This window comes from Pseudorca crassidens, chromosome 19 (genome assembly GCF_039906515.1).
Source record: "Pseudorca crassidens isolate mPseCra1 chromosome 19, mPseCra1.hap1, whole genome shotgun sequence".
Classification (NCBI taxonomy): domain Eukaryota; kingdom Metazoa; phylum Chordata; class Mammalia; order Artiodactyla; family Delphinidae; genus Pseudorca; species Pseudorca crassidens.
Window position 1 is genome coordinate 15396812 of NC_090314.1, and position 18101 is coordinate 15414912.

The 18101-nt window shown below is 43.6% G+C and overlaps 1 protein-coding gene across 5 annotated transcripts in view; it reads left to right on the forward strand.

Moving 5' to 3' along the window:
• Nucleotides 1–18101, forward strand: part of SMG6 (SMG6 nonsense mediated mRNA decay factor) — a 236544-nt gene that overhangs the window by 41004 nt on the left and 177439 nt on the right. For 4 of the 5 annotated variants that reach the window (XR_010937526.1, XM_067715952.1, XM_067715953.1 and 1 more), the window contains 2 exons: nt 9027–9088; nt 16622–16767. Coding sequence is in view for 4 of the 5 variants with exons in the window: in XM_067715952.1 (XP_067572053.1) it covers nt 9027–9088; nt 16622–16767 (208 nt within the window). In the remaining variant the exon portion in view is untranslated. Of the gene's footprint in view, nt 1–9026; nt 9089–14211; nt 16000–16621; nt 16768–18101 lie in introns of those variants that run through there. The other variant, XM_067715955.1, reaches the window with a different exon arrangement.

An 18101-nucleotide genomic window follows, 5' to 3' on the forward strand; every position in this document is an offset into this window, starting at 1 on the left:
TATTTAATTAAAATGAAATAAAATTAAAAGTTCAGTTCCTCAGTCACCGTAGCCACCTTTCAAACGCTCATTACTCACCTGTGGCTGATGGCTACTGTGTTGGTCAGTGAAGATAAGGAACATTCCCATCATCATGGAAAAATTTTATGGACAGAGCTCATATAAAGACAGATGTGTGTATATAATAAAGATGTACCATGATACCCAGTATCACAGAGGCATGTGAAATAGTCTCTGAGTCTGGAGGATAAGGTGTCAAGCTCAGCCTGGAGGTTGGGAGGAGGGTCTTAAGCAAGGAAAAGAAGGGCTTTATTAGATATAAAAAGGAGTGCATGAGAAGGCATTAGATGGAGATTGGCCATAGCAGCAGGAAGAACATGGTGAATTTAGGGCATCACAAATAATTGTTTGTTGCTGAAGGGTGGGCTGTATCAGCAAGAGTGGAGGCAGGAGGAGCAGCCAGGGACCAGGCTAGAAAGGCTATTTGTTTAAGTATTTATCGGTTACCCTCTAGGAGTCTCTGGCTGTGGTGAATGAAATCCACAAAGTCCTTGCTGTCATGGCGTGTGTGTAAAAATTGGTGATAAGTGCTATAAAAACAGTGTAAATTAGAGCAGTCGTTCTCAAACTTTGGTACAGTACTATCATCTGGGAAGCTTTTAAAAATCATGATGCCCAGGTTTCACCTCCACGCCAATTAAATCAGAATATCTGGAGATAGAAGTCAGGCGTCCGTATTTTTTAAAGATTCAGAGGTAATTCCCACGAATCGTAAAGGTTGGGAACCACTGGGCTAGAGAGAAAATATCGCCCCCCCACGCCCCCTGCCCCACGCCCCCTGAGTGGGAATGTGCTTAGCATATTCAAGTATCAGGAAGCCGCAGGAGTGGAGAATGATTATTACACAGGACTCTTGTAGGCCATTGTAAGGACTTTGTCTTGTATTCTGATGTTAGCTGTGGTCTCTTCTTGTCCAGTCTCTTGAGCTGGAATGTAGCAGATGGAGCTGCTGTTACTCAGGATCAAAATCCTTAAATCTCGATAGTACTCTGTTTTCTCTTTTCTTTTTTTAAAATGTTATTTATTTATTTTTGTCTGCGTTGGGTCTTCATTGCTGCGCGTGGGCTTTCTCTAGTTGCGGCGAGCGGGGGCTACTCTTCGTTGCGGTGCGCAGGCTTCTCATATTGCAGTGGCTTCTCTTGTTGCAGAGCACAGGCTGTAGGCACACGGGCTTCAGTAGTTGCAGCACGTGGGAGGGCTCAGTAGTTGTGGCTCATGGAGCACAGGCTCAGTAGTTGTGGTGCACGGGCATGTGGGATCTTCCCGGACCAGGGCTTGAACCTGTGTACCCTGCATTGGCAGGCAGATTCTTAACCACTGTGCCACCAGGGAAGCCCAGTACTCTCTTTTCCTTTGAGTACTTTTGGGTTTTGCCAAATTATCCTCCAGAAAGAGAAATATTTAAATTCTCATAAATAGTGGTGAGTGTGCTATTTCCCTTCAGCATTAGTATTAGTATTAGTACTGTACTGTTTTTCTTGTGAGTTTTTTCTGTGTATTACCTGGATAATCTATCTTACTACTATCAAAACTATATATTTTATTTATTTATTTTTTTAAATGTATTTTTGGCTGCATTGGGTCTTTGTTGCTACACACGGGCTTTCTCTAGTTGGAGCGAGCGGGGGCTACTCTTTGTTGCGGTGCATGGGCTTCTCATTGCAGTGGCTTCTCTTGTTGCGGAGCACAGGCTCTAGGCGCGCGGGCTTCAGTAGTTGTGGTTCGTGGGCTCTAGAGTGCAGGCCCAGTAGTTGTGGCGCACGGGCTTAGTTGCTCCGCGGCATGTGGGATCTTCCCGGACCAGGGCTCAAACCTGTGTCTCCTACATTGGCAGGCGGATTCTTAACCACTGTGCCACCAGGGAAGCCCCTCAAATCTATATATTTTAATAGATTCTTCAACAGTCACTTACTAATATGTATTAAGTACCAGACACTATGCTAGGCTGTTTAAAAATATTATTGAAAGGAAATAAGGTAAGAATATCCAAATTATTTCTGAAAATGAAATCAGTGTTTCACTTAGTTTGCGTAAGACTTCTGTGTGATTCTAAAGACTTCTGCTTGGTTCTGGGCCACTGCTGGTCTCTGTAAATTGAGTTACTTAGAACTAGAACTATTGGGAGTTAGGGACAAGGGATCATGATTGATTGAGCGTGAAATGATGGTTTTCTTTGTCTTCCCTCTTTTCTCTGTCTCTATTGCCAATGGATGATTGCAGCAGCTTCTTAACTGGTCTCCTGGCCTGTAAACATTTCACTCCGCACTCCCTCCACCCAACCAGAAAAAAAAAAAACAACTAAAATTTCTAAACAGTTATCAGAATGTCCTTTTAAAAATGGAGGTTTGCTCATGTCACTTCCCTGCTCAAAACCCTTCAGTGGCTTTGATTAAGATCAGACTCTTTAACAAGGACATCTACAACTTGGCCCAGCCTATTTCTTTAGCCTCCCTCTTGTAGAATCACTCACCTGGCCATGCCAGTCTACAACGTTCTACTCTTGGGACCATCACACATGCTGTCCCCTGTGCTTATGAAATATAGGCATGACTCTTTACCTCTTTTCCTCTGAGATCTCTGATGCTCCTGCTGTGGAAATACACAGCATCCCATCCTTCGCCAATCATGGTACTTTATAATTGTGTCAACCACAGAGGAGGCATTATCTCTGCCTTGTTCATAGTTCATGCACAGTGTCATGTCCCTAGAAGATGGCAAGTAAGTTTTTGTTGAATGAGTACATGAATGGGTGGACACAGTGTGAAAAGGACCTCACCATCTTCGGCGCTCTGTTGATCCATTCATTTAAAAGAGGGTTTGAGCTTGTGTATGTGCCTTTGGAAAACTATTTTCTGGTGCCCAACTCTTCACCAAGTGGGAGCTTCAGCCCTGTCCTCTTCTCTCCCACTTTGTGCAGTTGCAAAGGTGTCCCATCTCCCCCATTTTTTGGGTGGATGGGCATGAGAGTTCCCAGACTCTGAGAGAGATGAGTCAGAAAGAAGAGTCATTCAGAAAGTAACTCAGTCAGAGTAACAGTGTCGCCCTTTGGCTGAACTTTCTCTCTTTCTCTGTATACCTTGAGATGCTAAGCTGGTGGCACTTCTGAGCTGTAGATTGTCAGACCACACAGCGCAGGTTGAATTTACTTTCCCTTGAAAAGTCCTGGGGCCCTCTGACCTAAGTGAAATATTGATTGGGCTTGGGTGTGTTGTGTTTCCACCCCGTAGTGGCTTCCAAGGTGGAAACCTTGAGAGCCCCATTTATATTTCTCTGTAGCCTTTGGGGTGTTTGAGTTCAGCAGTCTTTTGGCATTTGGTGTATTTTGTGATAACATAGAATAGGATGGTGTCTGCCCAGAAGCTGGTAAGAAAGATTAGATTTAGTTAGAACGGTTCATTTGTGGGCTTTTAGAATTGGAAGGAACACTGTGGATTGGTGATTCCCCTGAGGTGATAGGTGGGAGGGTAGGTGTCAGAACATCCAGAGAGGCGGGGCTTGCTATTAAACAGCCTATGAGATTCATTGCTGTTTCCAGTGTGTGTGTGGTGGCCCGGAAGTGTTGTGCAGGTACAAACATTTTTTTGAGACCCCAGTGTTATAGATGAGATTAAGGCTCAGCATCCTTTTTCTGTAAAGGGCCAGATAGTATTTTAGGCTTTTGGGCACACTCTCAGCTACAGCTGCTCAGCTCTGCCTTTGTAGGGGGAAAGCAGCCACAGACAATATGAAACAAACAAGTGTGGCTGTGTTTCAATAGAACTCTATTTGTGGACCCTGACATTTAAATTTCATATAGTTTTCATGCGTCATGAAAAATTCTTTCGATTTTTTTCAACTGTTAAAAAATATAAGAGCCATTCTTAGCTCATGGGCCACACTAAAAAACCCTTCGGCCATAATTTGCTGACGCGTGATCTAGCCCAGGGATTCCCAGATCTAGCTGTCTTTCAGAATTACCTGGAGACCTTTTAAAGATGCTGATTCGCAGTCCCCTTCTCCCCTCCCTGAGGATTCTGATTCTGAAGGACTGGGGCATCTATATTTTTTACAGACGCTCTTCTTGTGATGCATACACACTCAGGGTTATGGAATCACCGATATTGATCTCACCCTGCCTTCTTGTTTTATAGTTGAAGAAACAGCCTTAGAAAGTGGACGTGATTTGTCGATAGTTATATAGAAAATAAATGGCATAACCAAAATTTGAACCCAGGTCTTGAACCCAGATCAGTGGTCTTTGTTCATATTATTCCGTACTACTCCCTCCCCCACAGTAAACAAAGGAGCGATAAATACAGAATAGTCACAAATGCGTGGTTCTTTCTTTTCTTTAGACCTAGTGCCAGTTTTCCTCCTGAGAGCCAGCCCGGTACTCTCAGCTCAGCTGTCCCTCTGCTTGCTGGCTGGGTTTTCCGGAGCTGACTGGTGATTTGACATTTAGCCCAATTTCCCTCCAGTTTGCTGGCTTTAAGTAGGAGAGATAATGAAGTAATAGCAAGTAAATTGCTTTAATGTAAGACTTTGTTGAGGCAGCACTAAGCTGCAGTGTGAGAGTGAGAGCTGTTGTTTCAAGGGGTGCATTGGTTTTAAGAGGCACGTTTTACACTTGAATTCACATGGCTCAGATCCAGCCATCTAAGTAGGACAGCTCTGCATGGAACTTGGGCTTAATTAGAGCTAATTGAGCTGTCGTCCTGCCCAGAACAGTTCAGGGGTGAAGAAACTGAAGGTGAAGAGTAATCACCGTACCTGCTCTACCGCAGCCTCAGTGTGGCTCTTTGGGATTCGAAGATGGATTTTTGTGATTTGCTTTGTCTCCCTACAAGGCATTTGAGTCTTGCTACTTGACTTGCCTGTGCATTTTTATTTATCTATATCCTGGAAAGAGGAATACTGAAAGATCTAATGAGCAGTTTTTATTCCTGCTATATGAGTATTATACTGCTGACTTAACCGGTAGGCGTCCATGTTTTGTGTGCCGGGCCCTCCTTCCTCACTTTCTCTATCATCTCCTTAGATCTCCCTGCCACAGACTTTTCCTGGCTGAGGGATAGTGACAGTAAGGGAAGCACAGTCCCTTCTGGCACCTTCGTAGTCAGAAGGCCTTGTCTTAGGTTTTGGAACATAAATGGGGAGTTGGCAAGTTGGTTTGTTATTTATCTTTTATTCTTGGGCTACAAGTTCTTTGGCTTTGGGGACCCTGTCTTGTTGGTCTGCTCTTGATTGTGCCTGTCAGGGGAGCACAGGGATGAAGGTGGGCAGCTTCACCTCTGTGCTCACATTCTTTTCCACCTGTGATCTCAGTGCTTTAGGGAGATAACTGGGCTTTGATGGCAGGCTCTGAAAGTCCTGGACATTTTCTAACAGGCACCATTGAAATTTGGTCTTCACCTATGTTGTCTCATATCTAAGGGGATAGAGCCCCCCTTTTAAAACACAACAAAGTTTTTTTTTTTTTTTTTTTTTAGTACTTGGTATTTAAAAGTAGAGACATCCCAGATGAATAAATTAGAGAACGATAGTTTATGTTCCCCAAAACGCTTTCAAGACGCATGCCGGACGTCCTCTTAATACTGAGGAATTCCGCTTAATTCCTCCTACTGTCCTTAAAATGATTCACTTTTCAGAAATTCAGTTTTCCACACAACTTTTTAGAAGCAGGAACAACTATTAAGAATTAAAATTGGGCATATTTCAGAATCCTCTCCTCTGGTGATGTCTTGCTGCCTCTGAGGAGCTGCTTTCTCTTTCCTTGCTACACAGTCTATAAAGCACTTAGGCAGTTCTGAGTAGTAATAACCGGGGCTTGCATAAGACATTTATTCCTCAAAATGCTTTAATTTGTATGACTTCGTTTTATCCTTTCAGCTCGGAGTTAGGTACCGTCAGTGGTAGAAATTCCATTTTACAGTTGAGGAACAACCCAAACCATTTTACTCATAACCCCATAGTTAATGGAAGGACAGACTTTGTTGTGAGTGTCCAGAGACCTACCCATGCAACTATTGCCATTAGTGTCTCTTTGGGTCCTTGCTTTTAGATGGTACAGGAGGCCCAAGAGTCCCTTGTGAGTCGGCTATGGACTTAAACCAGAGAACCAGGAGCCCTTTAATAATTCTAACACTGTCTCTTAGGGCTACACCCAAGAAGCATTTTTAGTTTCTGGTGAACAGTATGTAATTGCACGAGGAAGATCTGGAGACAGTCTCACCATATGCGGAAAAACAGTTATTTCTCTACCTGAGTGAGACCATCTGAGTGTATTGTTAGGAATCAGAAAGCTCCAAACATGGAGCCAATCCATGTGATGTGTTGGAGAGGGAGGAAGCTCAGGCTAAGACCTTCCTTTTGTGGACTTGGTATCAGTTAGGTTTTCCAAAAGCTCTACCTCAGCACTTGCTGACTTCGTGTTATTAATTTACGATAGTGCTTAGTCCCATTTTGATCAATGTGTAACAAATCTACTTCCTCAGTATAACATGCTTTACCTCTCTCTAGAATGTATCTACATTTTAGCTCCTTTCCTACTCAAAATGTTGGTGACAGATAAAGAGAAACTATATTTAGGGTAACAGGTACTTTCAGACTAAAAATAAAGCAGTGGTTCTCATTAACCAAGGTCAGAGAGAATGTGTGTATAGTTTGACAAAGTTTGCTAAGATTCCCTTCACTATCACTAGTTGAAAAACAATGCATTGAAATCCACTGTCTACTAGATATAGTTAAAATATGATAATGGCAGGTGTGAAGTCAGGTAATTAAGTAGGCCTCATCTACTACCCTAAGAGAAGGATCTTTGGGAAGTATAGCTAGAACGCCAGCATTAAAAAACCTCCTGGTGCACTCATTTTGTTCCAGGAGGCATTGTGAGTTACACACTGTTTCCCACCTAATGGGTAGGGAAAACTTAAAGGTAAAACTGAACTGCTCTTTTTAGTTGCTCTTCCCCCCTCGTTGGCCCTTCATGAATAAGCTCACCTGTTCTCTTCCTGAGATAGATGGCAGTTTAAGGGGAGGAGAACTGTTTTGGAATCGGAGACCTGGGTTCAAGTTCTGTCATTCACTGGTTTAAGTTGCTTGAATTTCTGAGCTATCTTGCGGCTTGGGGGATAGTAATTGGCTTGAACGAGATGGGTTAATATCGTTCTGTTTCTACCAAAGTATCCTGTATGTATAAATAGAACCAGTTATGGATGAGTTAACCAGTTTATGATTGGCAGCTGGAAAAAGGGACAGTTGAGTTAAAACAAGAATAGAGAGAGAATATATATTTTTACCTTTTTATTTTGAAATAATTTTATACCCATAGAAAAGTTGCAAGAATAATACAGGGAACTCTTGTATATCCTTCACCTGGATTCTCCAGTTGTTAACATTTTACCACTCACTCTACCATTCATTGGGAGAGAATGTTCAGCTGACACTTGAGTGTTTACAGATGCTGAGCACGTGCTTTTAGTTGCCTTATCTCATGCACCAGTCCCTTAATGTATGGGTACTGTTATCTCCACTGCGTAGAAAGAAAAACTTTGGGAGGTTAGATCAGTTGCCTGAGACCCCACAGCAGGTAAGTGGCAGAGGTTTGAGGGGTAAGTTTTTCACCACCTTCCTTTGCATTCTAGCCCAGGCCTTGCCACTAACAGTGGCGGAGCCCTCGGCCATTTACTTTGTGGCAGGTCCTCATCTTTCCCTTCTGTTCATGGAACCCAGTGTCCCCTGCCCTGACTCACCTCACTGTAGAGACAGGTTACATTCCATGAAGTATCCTTTTTAACTACAGAAATCAGTTTTGTCTGGTATTGCTGATTAAGTGTAATTTGTTGAAGCAAATATAAAGACTGAAGATTGTTTGCAGTTTGTGGTTGAAGTCACTGGGGAGGCGAGAATGCCCTCCTTTCCTCACACCCAGCTTCCTTGTGAAATTGGTGGAACTGCCACAATTTGACTGGTTTTCTGTTTTGCAAGGGTATAAACCAGAAGAGTATTTTCCTCTTGGGCAGAGCATCCAGGGTGCTGGACTGTTCCTTGCCCTAACCACCACCTTGAGATCAAAATCCTTTATCCGTCTTCCCTGTCAGGCTACAGGGCCCTGAGCATATTGCTTCCAGGAGACCAGGGAAGATGACAGGGTTTGGTCTTTAGATTATTTCCACTTTCTTTGGAGTTGAATTTTTTTTCCCTGCCTTGTTTTGCTTAGAGGAATGTATCCCCTAAATTTTGATAGAAGTAGATTTTCTAGAACCTTGAACTGAGATTGAAAACTCGGCAGCTCATGGCTGTGTGAGCCAGATGTGGCTGGCAAACGTGTGCTTTTGGCTTGCCTAATGTTTAAATTTTTTTCTTTAGTAGCCAACATTTAAAAGCCAGAGGATTTCACATAACCCCAGCTTTCAGTTTTTCTTTCAAATAAAAGAAAAAAAAAAAAAAAAGGAAAGGTTTGAACTTTTATTTTCAAAGCTGGAGAAGTACAATTTGATAAGCTAGTTAGTGGTGGGATTACCTTACCCTTGGTTACCAAAGAAGAGTTCTGTTTTTTGGGTAGGTAGAAAAACAGCTCGTAAGAAGGAGAAGGGACTTATCCAAGATCATCATCATCCCAGTCCTGTACTTGTCAGTGTTTCATTTCCGTCATTATGGGGACAGAGTGACTTCTAGATGGCAGAGGGTGACAGCCATCTACCCAGCTTAGTTGGAATTCAGTGCTTCGCTCCCTGCACACAGACACTACTGCCAGCAGGGGGTGCTGTCCGTTCACCGAGCCTGCTGTCATCTTGGCTCAGCTGAGCAGCAGCTGTTGGGCATGGGCCCTGGGTCTGTGTGAGAGTTTGGGCATGTTCATTTGGTTCCCATCCCTAGTGCCCACCCCTTAGACCCTGGCCAGGTTATTGTGTCACTAGGGACTCTGTTCAGTAACAGGAAACTGGGGAAAGTTTAATTGTTTTCTCCTCTCTTTTTTTCCCATGCAGCTGAACAAAAGGTTCATCCTCAGTTTTCTCCATGCCCATGGGAAGCTGTTTACCCGGATTGGGTAAGTGTGCAGGATGTTTATTTTATTTTCCTACATTACAAGTCATTTTGGAATTTAATATTGTTAGCAACTAGACTGTGTTTGTAACTGAGGGCACAGGGTGTGAATTCTTAGGGGCCTCCACCTTCTCTCCTCTTCCCTTCACTCACTCTCCTACTGTGCTCATGAAGTTTGGGAAATATTACTCTCCATCCCTCTGGCTCCCCCTTCCCTACCTTTACTAAAGCCCCCTTTTAACCACAATCTTTTCCCAGCCCCCACCCCTAATCCCTCTGGATTTCTCTTTCCTCTGCCTTCCGGCTCAGCCCCTAGTGAGCTCCGCAAGGAAGTCATGCTTAGTCCCTGGGTGCAGCTGCCAGGGGTCCTCCTTGGGGGAAAATACTATCCACTAATTTTCCCTTGAAAATTAGTGGACAGTAATTTCTTGCTTCCGACATTTTCTCTTCCTTCGAACCATACCCCTTCCTCCTGTGCTCAGTTTCCTGCACCATATTGCTGACCTCAGTAAATGCTAAGACTTCTCTTTGGTTTCACCATTCACCACGGATTTCCATATAAGTCTCAGGGAAGGTGGTGTGGGTGAGACCCTGTTACTTAATCCATTAAGCCTCTGGGAAGAGATCAGGTTTTGAGTATCCCTTTGGTGGATCCGAGTTTCTCCTCACTGTGTAAAGCTGGTGCCCCTGTGCTGAGTGCCTCGTTATTCCAGGAGAGGAACGGGTGGCAGTGCCCTCAGGTCGTCTCTGCATTTTAATATTTTCTGAGTTGGAGGTTTTATTGTGAACTACCCTTTGAGGTGATTTGCTTTGGATTATAGTTCCCCCAGTTGTTGTCAGTGTTTGCCTTTCACTTTCTTTTTTTTAAGATTTTAATTTATTTTTTTGGCCGTGTTGGGTCTTTGTTGCTGCGTGCGGGCTTTCTCTAGTTGTGGTCAGCAGGAGCTATTCTTTGTTGCGGTGCGTGGGCTTCTCATTGCAGTGGCTTCTCTTGTTGCAGAGCACGGGCTCTAGGCATGCGGGTTTCAGTACTTGTGGCGCGTGGGCTCAGTAGTCATGGCTCGCAGGCTCTAGAGTGCAGGCTCAGTAGTTGTGGCGCATGGGCTTAGTTGCTCCGCGGCATGTGGGATCTTCCCGGACCAGGGCTCGAACCCATGTACCCTGTATTGGCAGGCAGATTCTTAACCACTGTGCCACCAGGGAAGCCCCTCCCTTTCACTTTCTGTCATAACCTTGTAAGTGTATCTGTAATGCTCTAGAAGGTTTCCTTAGTGGGAGAAGCTGAAAAGCTTTGTCCTGCTTGAAGAAACACTGTTTGTGGATGGTAAACTAGACACTGTACCTTTTACATATTCATTTGTCATCAGCCTGGGCAAGAGTGACAGGGATGGCTATAGTCTTGATTTTGAAATGACTTGGGAAACTTGGAGTAGTGCCAATAGATGCATCTCTACTAGCAGAAATAAGTGTGAAGTGATTTACTCAGCAAAGTAAACTAGGTGCATCAGTAGCAGCCCCTCACCCCACCCCCACGTCAGCACTACTCTGGCAGGAGTTTTTGCTTAAGACTGTTGTATCCCTAGTGCCTGGCATGTAGTAGGTGCTCAGTAAATATTTGTTGTAGGAATAAGTGAATTATTACAAGAAATGGGTAGATTGTGAAAGACTGGAGAGCAGGATCTAGTATTCTATGGGTCGTCGTAGGCCAGTCAGTAGTGAGTAATGTAAAGGTGCAGTTGCAGGGTTATTATCTTATAATAAGAAGATATTATTTCATAAAGTAGCGCATCATATGAGAAATACCACTGTACTGCACTTAAAGTAGGTGCTATGGTTCCTTATCTCTTTATTTCTTTTAAAATTCTCATTTAAAAAATCTTTTTTTCCCCTTACTACCTTTCTAGTCAGTATTTTCTCCTTTTTTCTTTTTCCTGTGTTTGTTCTTTAACTTTTTATGTACCTCATGTTTGCTCTAAGTCAGGATTTCTCAACCTCTGTACTGTTAATATTTTGAACCTTATAATTCTTTGTTGTAGGGGCTGTCCTGTGTAGGCTGTTTAACAGCATCCCAGGCTTCTACCCACTACATGCCAGTAGCATTCCTTCTCTTCACCCCCAGTTATGACAATTAAAAATGTCTCTAGACATTGCCAAATGTTCCCCGCAGTGCAAAATTGCTCCTGGTTGAGAACCACTGCCCTAGGTATTTCTTAGCTCTGTTAGAGACTCTTGGGACTAAAAAAGTTATAAATCTTGGTCCAGAGTATACGAATGTTTAGGAGATATATGTGTGTGTGTGTGTGTGTGTGTGTGTGTATATATATATATATATATATATATATATCTCTCTCACACACACACATACTTATATATATACATATACATATATATATATATATATACACACACACACACATATATATATATTTTTAAATCAGGTTAAGCATTAGTTAGAACCTTATTTTTTCCCCTTTTTAAAACTCTCATATTTAGATATTTTGAAGGAAGTTTGAGAAAGGATCACAATAATGATTAAAAAGCTAGAAATTGATTTCTGAGAGGACAAATTAATCTTTAAAAAAATAAGGTAGGGCTTCCCTGGTAGCGCAGTGGTTGAGAGTTCGCCTGCCGATGCAGGGGACGCGGGTTCGTGCCCTGGTCTGGGAAGATCCCACATGCCGCGGAGCGGCTGGGCCCGTGAGCCATGGCCGCTGAGCCTGCGCGTCCGGAGCCTGTGCTCCACAGCGGGAGAGGCCACAAGAGTGAGAGGCCCGCGTACCGCAAAAAAAAAAAAAAAAAAAAAAAAAAGGTAAAAAAAGTTTTATTTGGAGACAGCTGTTGGGGGTACCCTAACTGTGTTTAAATATTAGGGTCATAACCAAATAGTTTTGACTTCTTTTGGATGACAGCAAGAGAAAAATAAAATAGGCTTATGTTGCAGCTGGAGAGGTTTGGGTTAGGTGTAAGAAGATTTCACAGAGGGAAGTCGTTCAGGAATTTTCTTCTCTGGAAGCCTTTGCGAGCGAATAGATTATCTCATTTGTCAGAGGTGGTTTGCTGTGGTCCAGATTATTTTTCAAGATCTCTTCCATTCCTGCATATAACATATTCTGTTGGCAAAAAGATAAGGCCAGTCTAGTTGCACCTTCATGAACAGTGAGTCGTCGTAGTGTTCATATGAGGAAAATATATGTAAATTCTAGGCACCTCAGCCCCTCGGTGAGTATTCCTCTTGTGCTCTCCTAGAGGTAAAAAGAGAATTGAGCCCCATATTTATTCTGGAAGGCAGAAACAGCAATAATTTTTCTATTGGAAAAAAAGAAGTATAGAAGTCTGTAAGACTAGAAAAGCAATGAGCCCGAGCCACACACAACAACATGGACTGCTGCCTAATTACCAAGAAGATGTGAAATGTGGGAGGCGTTGAAAACGAATTAAGAGTGAGGAGATTGTAATGGGGAGCAGCTGAAGACACATCCACTGTCCCGCCTGCCTGCTGAGAAAAGCCCCCCGTGGCTCTCCCAGTCTTCGTCTTGTCCGTGCCCCGTGTTCTCCGTTGCATCCGCGTATGCTTGAGGGCCTAATGTGTGCCACGCTGGTCTCCTTCCTCTCAGCAACCAGCGAAAAAGAGGTGCGGAGTGTTAGATGGAATCAAGTGCCAAAAAGAGTTTGTTTTTCTCCGCTGACTAGTTCTAAGACCTCGAGAGGGAACAAGTCAGAGCCTCTGTGGGCTCTGGTTTCCTTATCAGTAGTTTAAATAGATGATCTCCAAGGTCTGTTCCAGTCCTTATGTTCTGTAGCACTATGATTTTTTTTCCCCTCATTGTTACCCTGTCATACGGCTTAGTTGTTTTGTTTTGTTTTTTGCTACTGGTTCGCTCCTATCTTGTTCAGTTTTTAAAAATTAAGATGTTAAGAAAAGTTAGGGAGCCTGATTCTTTTCTGCAGAGAATGTTGTCTGGCCCAGCTGTGTTCCCCAGCATATGAGAGGTTGGGTCCTGCCCCGTTAGTCACTATCTGAGTCACTCACGGGTCTAGGTCCCAGTATTGCCTGAAAGACTGGTTTCTTGAAACTGCCATTCAAATGAGACAAGGTATCTCTGGAGATCACTTCAGAAAGCAGTCACTTTAGCCAGCCAGTATCCTGAAAGTGACCGTACCTTCTGCAGCTTTAAAGGATGGGGCCGGAATCCTCTCAGGCTCAGGAAGGGGAATATGTCAGGGTGCCGTGTGGCTCCTAACAGACACTGGCTTTCCCCGGGAGAGGCAGATCAGACCTGTGCTCAGACTCCTCTGAGAGAGGTCGGGAAGCCGGCAGCCTGTAGACTTTTGAGTTGTGACAAACAGAATAATTTTGCTTCCCATTATAGCCTAGGTTGAAGTTACCACTTTAGTTTTTACTTGCTTGCCGAGTCATGCTATTTGCACAGCTTCAAGATCTCTTGGAATTCAAAGGCTCATGTTTATTTTGGACTCTGAATTGTTAAGAATATAATGTTTGTGTCTTGATTTTTTTTAAAATTATAAATGTATTATATACAAAAGCCAGAAGTATTCATTGTAGGGGAAATCTTTTTACTATATACAGTGCTTATTGTAAAATATTTAGAAAACCCAGCAACAAGAAGAAATAAAAAATTATTCTCACTATCCAGAGATGACTATCTACCACTGACACTTGGTGTATATTTTATCTTCTTTTCTATACATCACGCACACACATTTTCTTATTTATTTTTTACAAATATGTATAAAAAGGGGTCGCGTTAAACTACTTTAAAACTGTCCACATTTAATATATGTTGGACTTTCTCCCACATGATTAAAAAATCTAATACAGCTTTTAAAAAATAGAATTCAGTTGTATGGATGTGCCGTTTTCATCATCGGCTGTTGTTGGGCGTTTTAGGATGCTTCCAGTTTTGGGCTGTTATAAATTGCCGTTTTTTTATGCTTTCTCTCCTCTTCCTCTGCTGCTACTACTGCTGCTGCTTCTTGCCTAAAACTTTTACAATTATTACATAAGTAATGTATAAAATCTCCTTATAAAAGTATAACATTCTTTTCTAAAATTTCTTTCAACTCTCCCCCAACCCCTGTGCCTTCCAAAGAGATAATGCCGGACATCAGGTTATGTATTCTTCCAGACCTTTTTACTATATTTACATACTTACACATGTAGCCATAAAAACCATAATTTTATTTTGTGGGTTTTTTCCCTAAACAAATTGTATACTGTCATTATCTCAGTTTTGGTATAATTTTCGTTCTGCAATATGGGGTGGAGGGAAGAGAAAGAAAGAAAACTACTTACAGGTAACTTGAGGCCAAAAACAGACATCATTTTGGTTACGAAACTGGGCACCAGAAACGCTGTTATTGAGCTCTGAGGAAGAATCTTTTATCTGTGTGTCCTTCAGTTGTGGCCTAACAAAACTGATTTTTGTCTGAGAATGCCATCTTTCCTCATATCTCAGAATTGAAGTTACTCTAACTTATGCATTTGATTTTTTTTTTTCTTCTGTTTTAATCATGTTGAACTAGTTGAAAGGCGAACGGGGGATTTTTTTTTTTTAAAACTTTCGAAAAAAAGAAGATGTGGACATTTGGCCTGGTGCTCTTTTGAGACTTCATTCTGACCTAGGGAGTGTTAATGGATCTGTTTCAATTCCCATCCAGGGAAGAGGCTTCCTCAGACACAGCCTCGAAGCAAGACTGTCCCACGTGACACTTCTGTCATGTCGTTCTGTGCTGGCTCTCTACCGCCTTTCAACACGGAGACACATGGCTCTGAAACTTGCCCAGTGTGGCTGCTTTTCAAGCAGAGTGAACTCTGCTATTCTCGTAACGAGAAGTGCTAGCCCCCCTCCCCACCTCCACCAGAAAGAGTGCTGCACAGTGTCAAGATTTAAAATGAAACCTTTGTTATAGCCCATGGGGAAAAATGGATCCAGTCCAGCCTCAAACATATCACTCTCTGCCATTCCAAACTGACCAAGAGTTTTAATGGTTCTGAAATATTTTAGAGGGGGGGTGAAAGAGTGTGTTTCGGTTGTTTTGTTGTTGTTGTTGGGTGGTGGCAGTGGCATTTGAAATGGCATGTGGGGGGAAGAAAGCCTGGCATGTTTTGTGCCAATGAAAATGAGGGCAGCTCAGCAGAGAAGGGCACTGGAGTATAAACTGTAATTGACCCATAACTGTGGCATGACTTCTGGGTACTAGGAGGTAAGTCATAGGAGTTGCCTCCAAGGGCAAGGAATGAAGATTGCCAGGAGGCCAGAAAGCTCTGGAGTTTTCTGACCTGAGGAAGGTACTGCTCAGCGGGGAAAGGTTCAGGTGAGAGTAGAAGCACCTTTCCCTAGGACTTGAAACGGTTTTGTATCTTTTGAGGAGGATTCCCTTCCCTGTGGCTTTCCAGAAGCTATTTATTAATCCAGGCTGGAGCTCTCCCTCACCCCACCCCACAGTGTATCACAAGCAGTTTGTTTGTTTTTGAGGGTGGGGGGGCGTTGAGGATGGATGAAAGATACTCTGCTGACCACGAATTGTTCGGCATGGCCCTAAGGCCCGTGTGCCTGGTTTCTCTCTCTAGCACCAAGTTCAAATTTGCTTTTTATTTCTGAGGACTTCAGCTGTGGTTTGTTCCTGTTGCCAGAGGAGCTCCAGGCATGCACCACTGTTTGTGGCCACTTTTGGCAGGCATTGGTTTGAATGACCTCTCTTTAGGAGCCCTGGGTCACTGGCTAGATTTCTACCTCCCTACATTACAGGCTCTTCCTGTATTGGGAGTGGCAGTTGGCCAGGGCATTATATTTCCACTGGCCTGAAAACATACAGACCCTGATGAGCAGAGGCTTGTGAGAGGGAGGAGGACAGCAACACAGGAAAGACCGAAACAGATCATCAGGGCCCTAGGTCGAGGGATTCTTCCAGGGGAGATTGGGATCCTTAGGTGGAGCGATTAGTGTGAGAGTCCCTAAGTAGACGGCCGCAGAACTGCGTCTGGTTTTCTGAAGTAAAGCTTTGAGTGAAGAATCTTTAGATTCACGTACCTCTTCATAGAATATGGTTTTCATAGCAGAGAGTTTGGGGAATATGCCAGTCTTAGAGCTTAAAGGAAATTTGTTCACTATTTAGAAAAACTGATTGTTTCAGAGAGAAACTTTGATTTCAACTTGAATCCAGTTATTGACAGAGGTTAGGAAATAGCATACCAAAGCATGAAAACTCATGGCGATTTATCCAAAAATTGAGTTATTTCCATCTCTAAACTCTGAACTTCTTTCTCTTAAATTTGTTCACAACCTTAGGGTGCTAGGAAGGTTTGTGAAAGTAGCAAAGAAATGTCCTAGACGTTAGCCATCTGCTTTTCCGGGAGGGGGGGCGCGGAGAGAAAGAGAGAGAGAGAGAGGAGAGAGAGAGAGAGAGAGAGAGAATGAGTGAGTGTGTGTGTGTGTGTGTGTGTGTGTGTGTGTGTGTGTGTGTACACCAGTTCTCTTGGGGATGTGCCTCACTGATGGGCTGGCTGTATTTGTAGGATGGAGACATTCCCCGCAGTGGCTGAGAAGGTCCTCAAGGAGTTCCAGGTGTTGCTGCAGCGTAGTCCCTCTCCTATTGGAAGTACCCGCATGCTGCAGCTTATGACCATCAACATGTTTGCTGTACACAACTCCCAACTGAAAGGTAAGGAATGTCCAGTTTCTTTATCTAGACAGATAAAGATTAATCTAGCTTCTTTCCTATGCTACCATACCACTACACAGTCCCCCCAAAACACACACACACACACACCCCCTTTTCCCCCGTTGCCGTTCAGATCTTTAATTTACTCTCTGAAATCTGTGTGACTCTCTAGTGCTTGGGTGGGATGGTTGGAGGGAATCATGGGTATAGAGCTTAATTTGCAAACCCAGAGATGCTGTTGCACATCTGGCCATGCTAAAGGCAGCAGCAAGGCCTCTTGGAGGCTGCAGACCCAGAGCCTCTCCCAGGGGGGGAGGCATTGCTGAAATGTTTCATTGCAGAGACCATACGCTTGGCAGGGATTGGGAATAGCTGTTTCTGGACTCATGTACCCTGTTTGTTCAATATGGAAAAGTCTAGTTCCCTATGGGATATCCCTTGTGGGAGTCTGCCAGGGAGTAAGAACAGAGAATCGATGAGCTTTGGTGACTCAAATCTGGAAGCACAAAAATCACCAGGCCCAGAATTTGGCAAATGTACTAGTGTGCATTCCGAGATGCTTTTCTGAACACTGGGGTGTTTTTAGCATGAGGTGGGGGCTGGGGTAGGAGAAATGGGGGGTGGTGCTGGTTGGCAGGATTTTAAATGTTCTGATGACCAGGTCACAGTTGAAGGATGTTACCGGACCCCCCCCCCTTTCCTCCACCCCACTGAGGTAAAGATGATGGGGTTTGACTTGACGGAAATCTGTGGCACGGAGGTGGCGTTATTTTGTGTGTTTTGTTTGCAAAGGAGACTTGGTCCTTGCTGCCAAAGAATCATCTCAGAGCACTGGCAGAGAGTGTCTGGTCTCAGGGCTGGAAGCTTGTCATCTGAAACGCCAAGAAGAGGGAATTACCCTATGGAGAGTCCGTTGTAAAACAGACCTGGTGTTTCTAGACAGAGGATTGCTAGTTCTTTCATCGCACCTTTTCTTAGTGATTTCTCTCACTCCGAAGTTGATTTGTTTCCCTTCCCGTTTGTATTTAGGTTATGCTTCAGCCTGCTGCAGGGGGGTGTTCTCCCCTGATGAGTGGGTATTCTGCACTTTCCCTTGAAACTTGGCTCCTCCTGGGACTCTGCAAGGTCCTCCGCTAGTTTGCCTGGGTTTTCAATCACATCTGAATCCTAAAGGGTTTTCTGCTTTCACGCTGCCTGCTGCAGCATTTAGAATTCCCGGAAGAAGGTGAGATGCAGAGGCTTAGGTGCCATTTTGAACTTGGCTAACTATTCCCAAGAACAGTTCTGAGGAAGCATGCAGTCCTGAGGGGCAGTGGAGGTTTCCAGGAATGAGG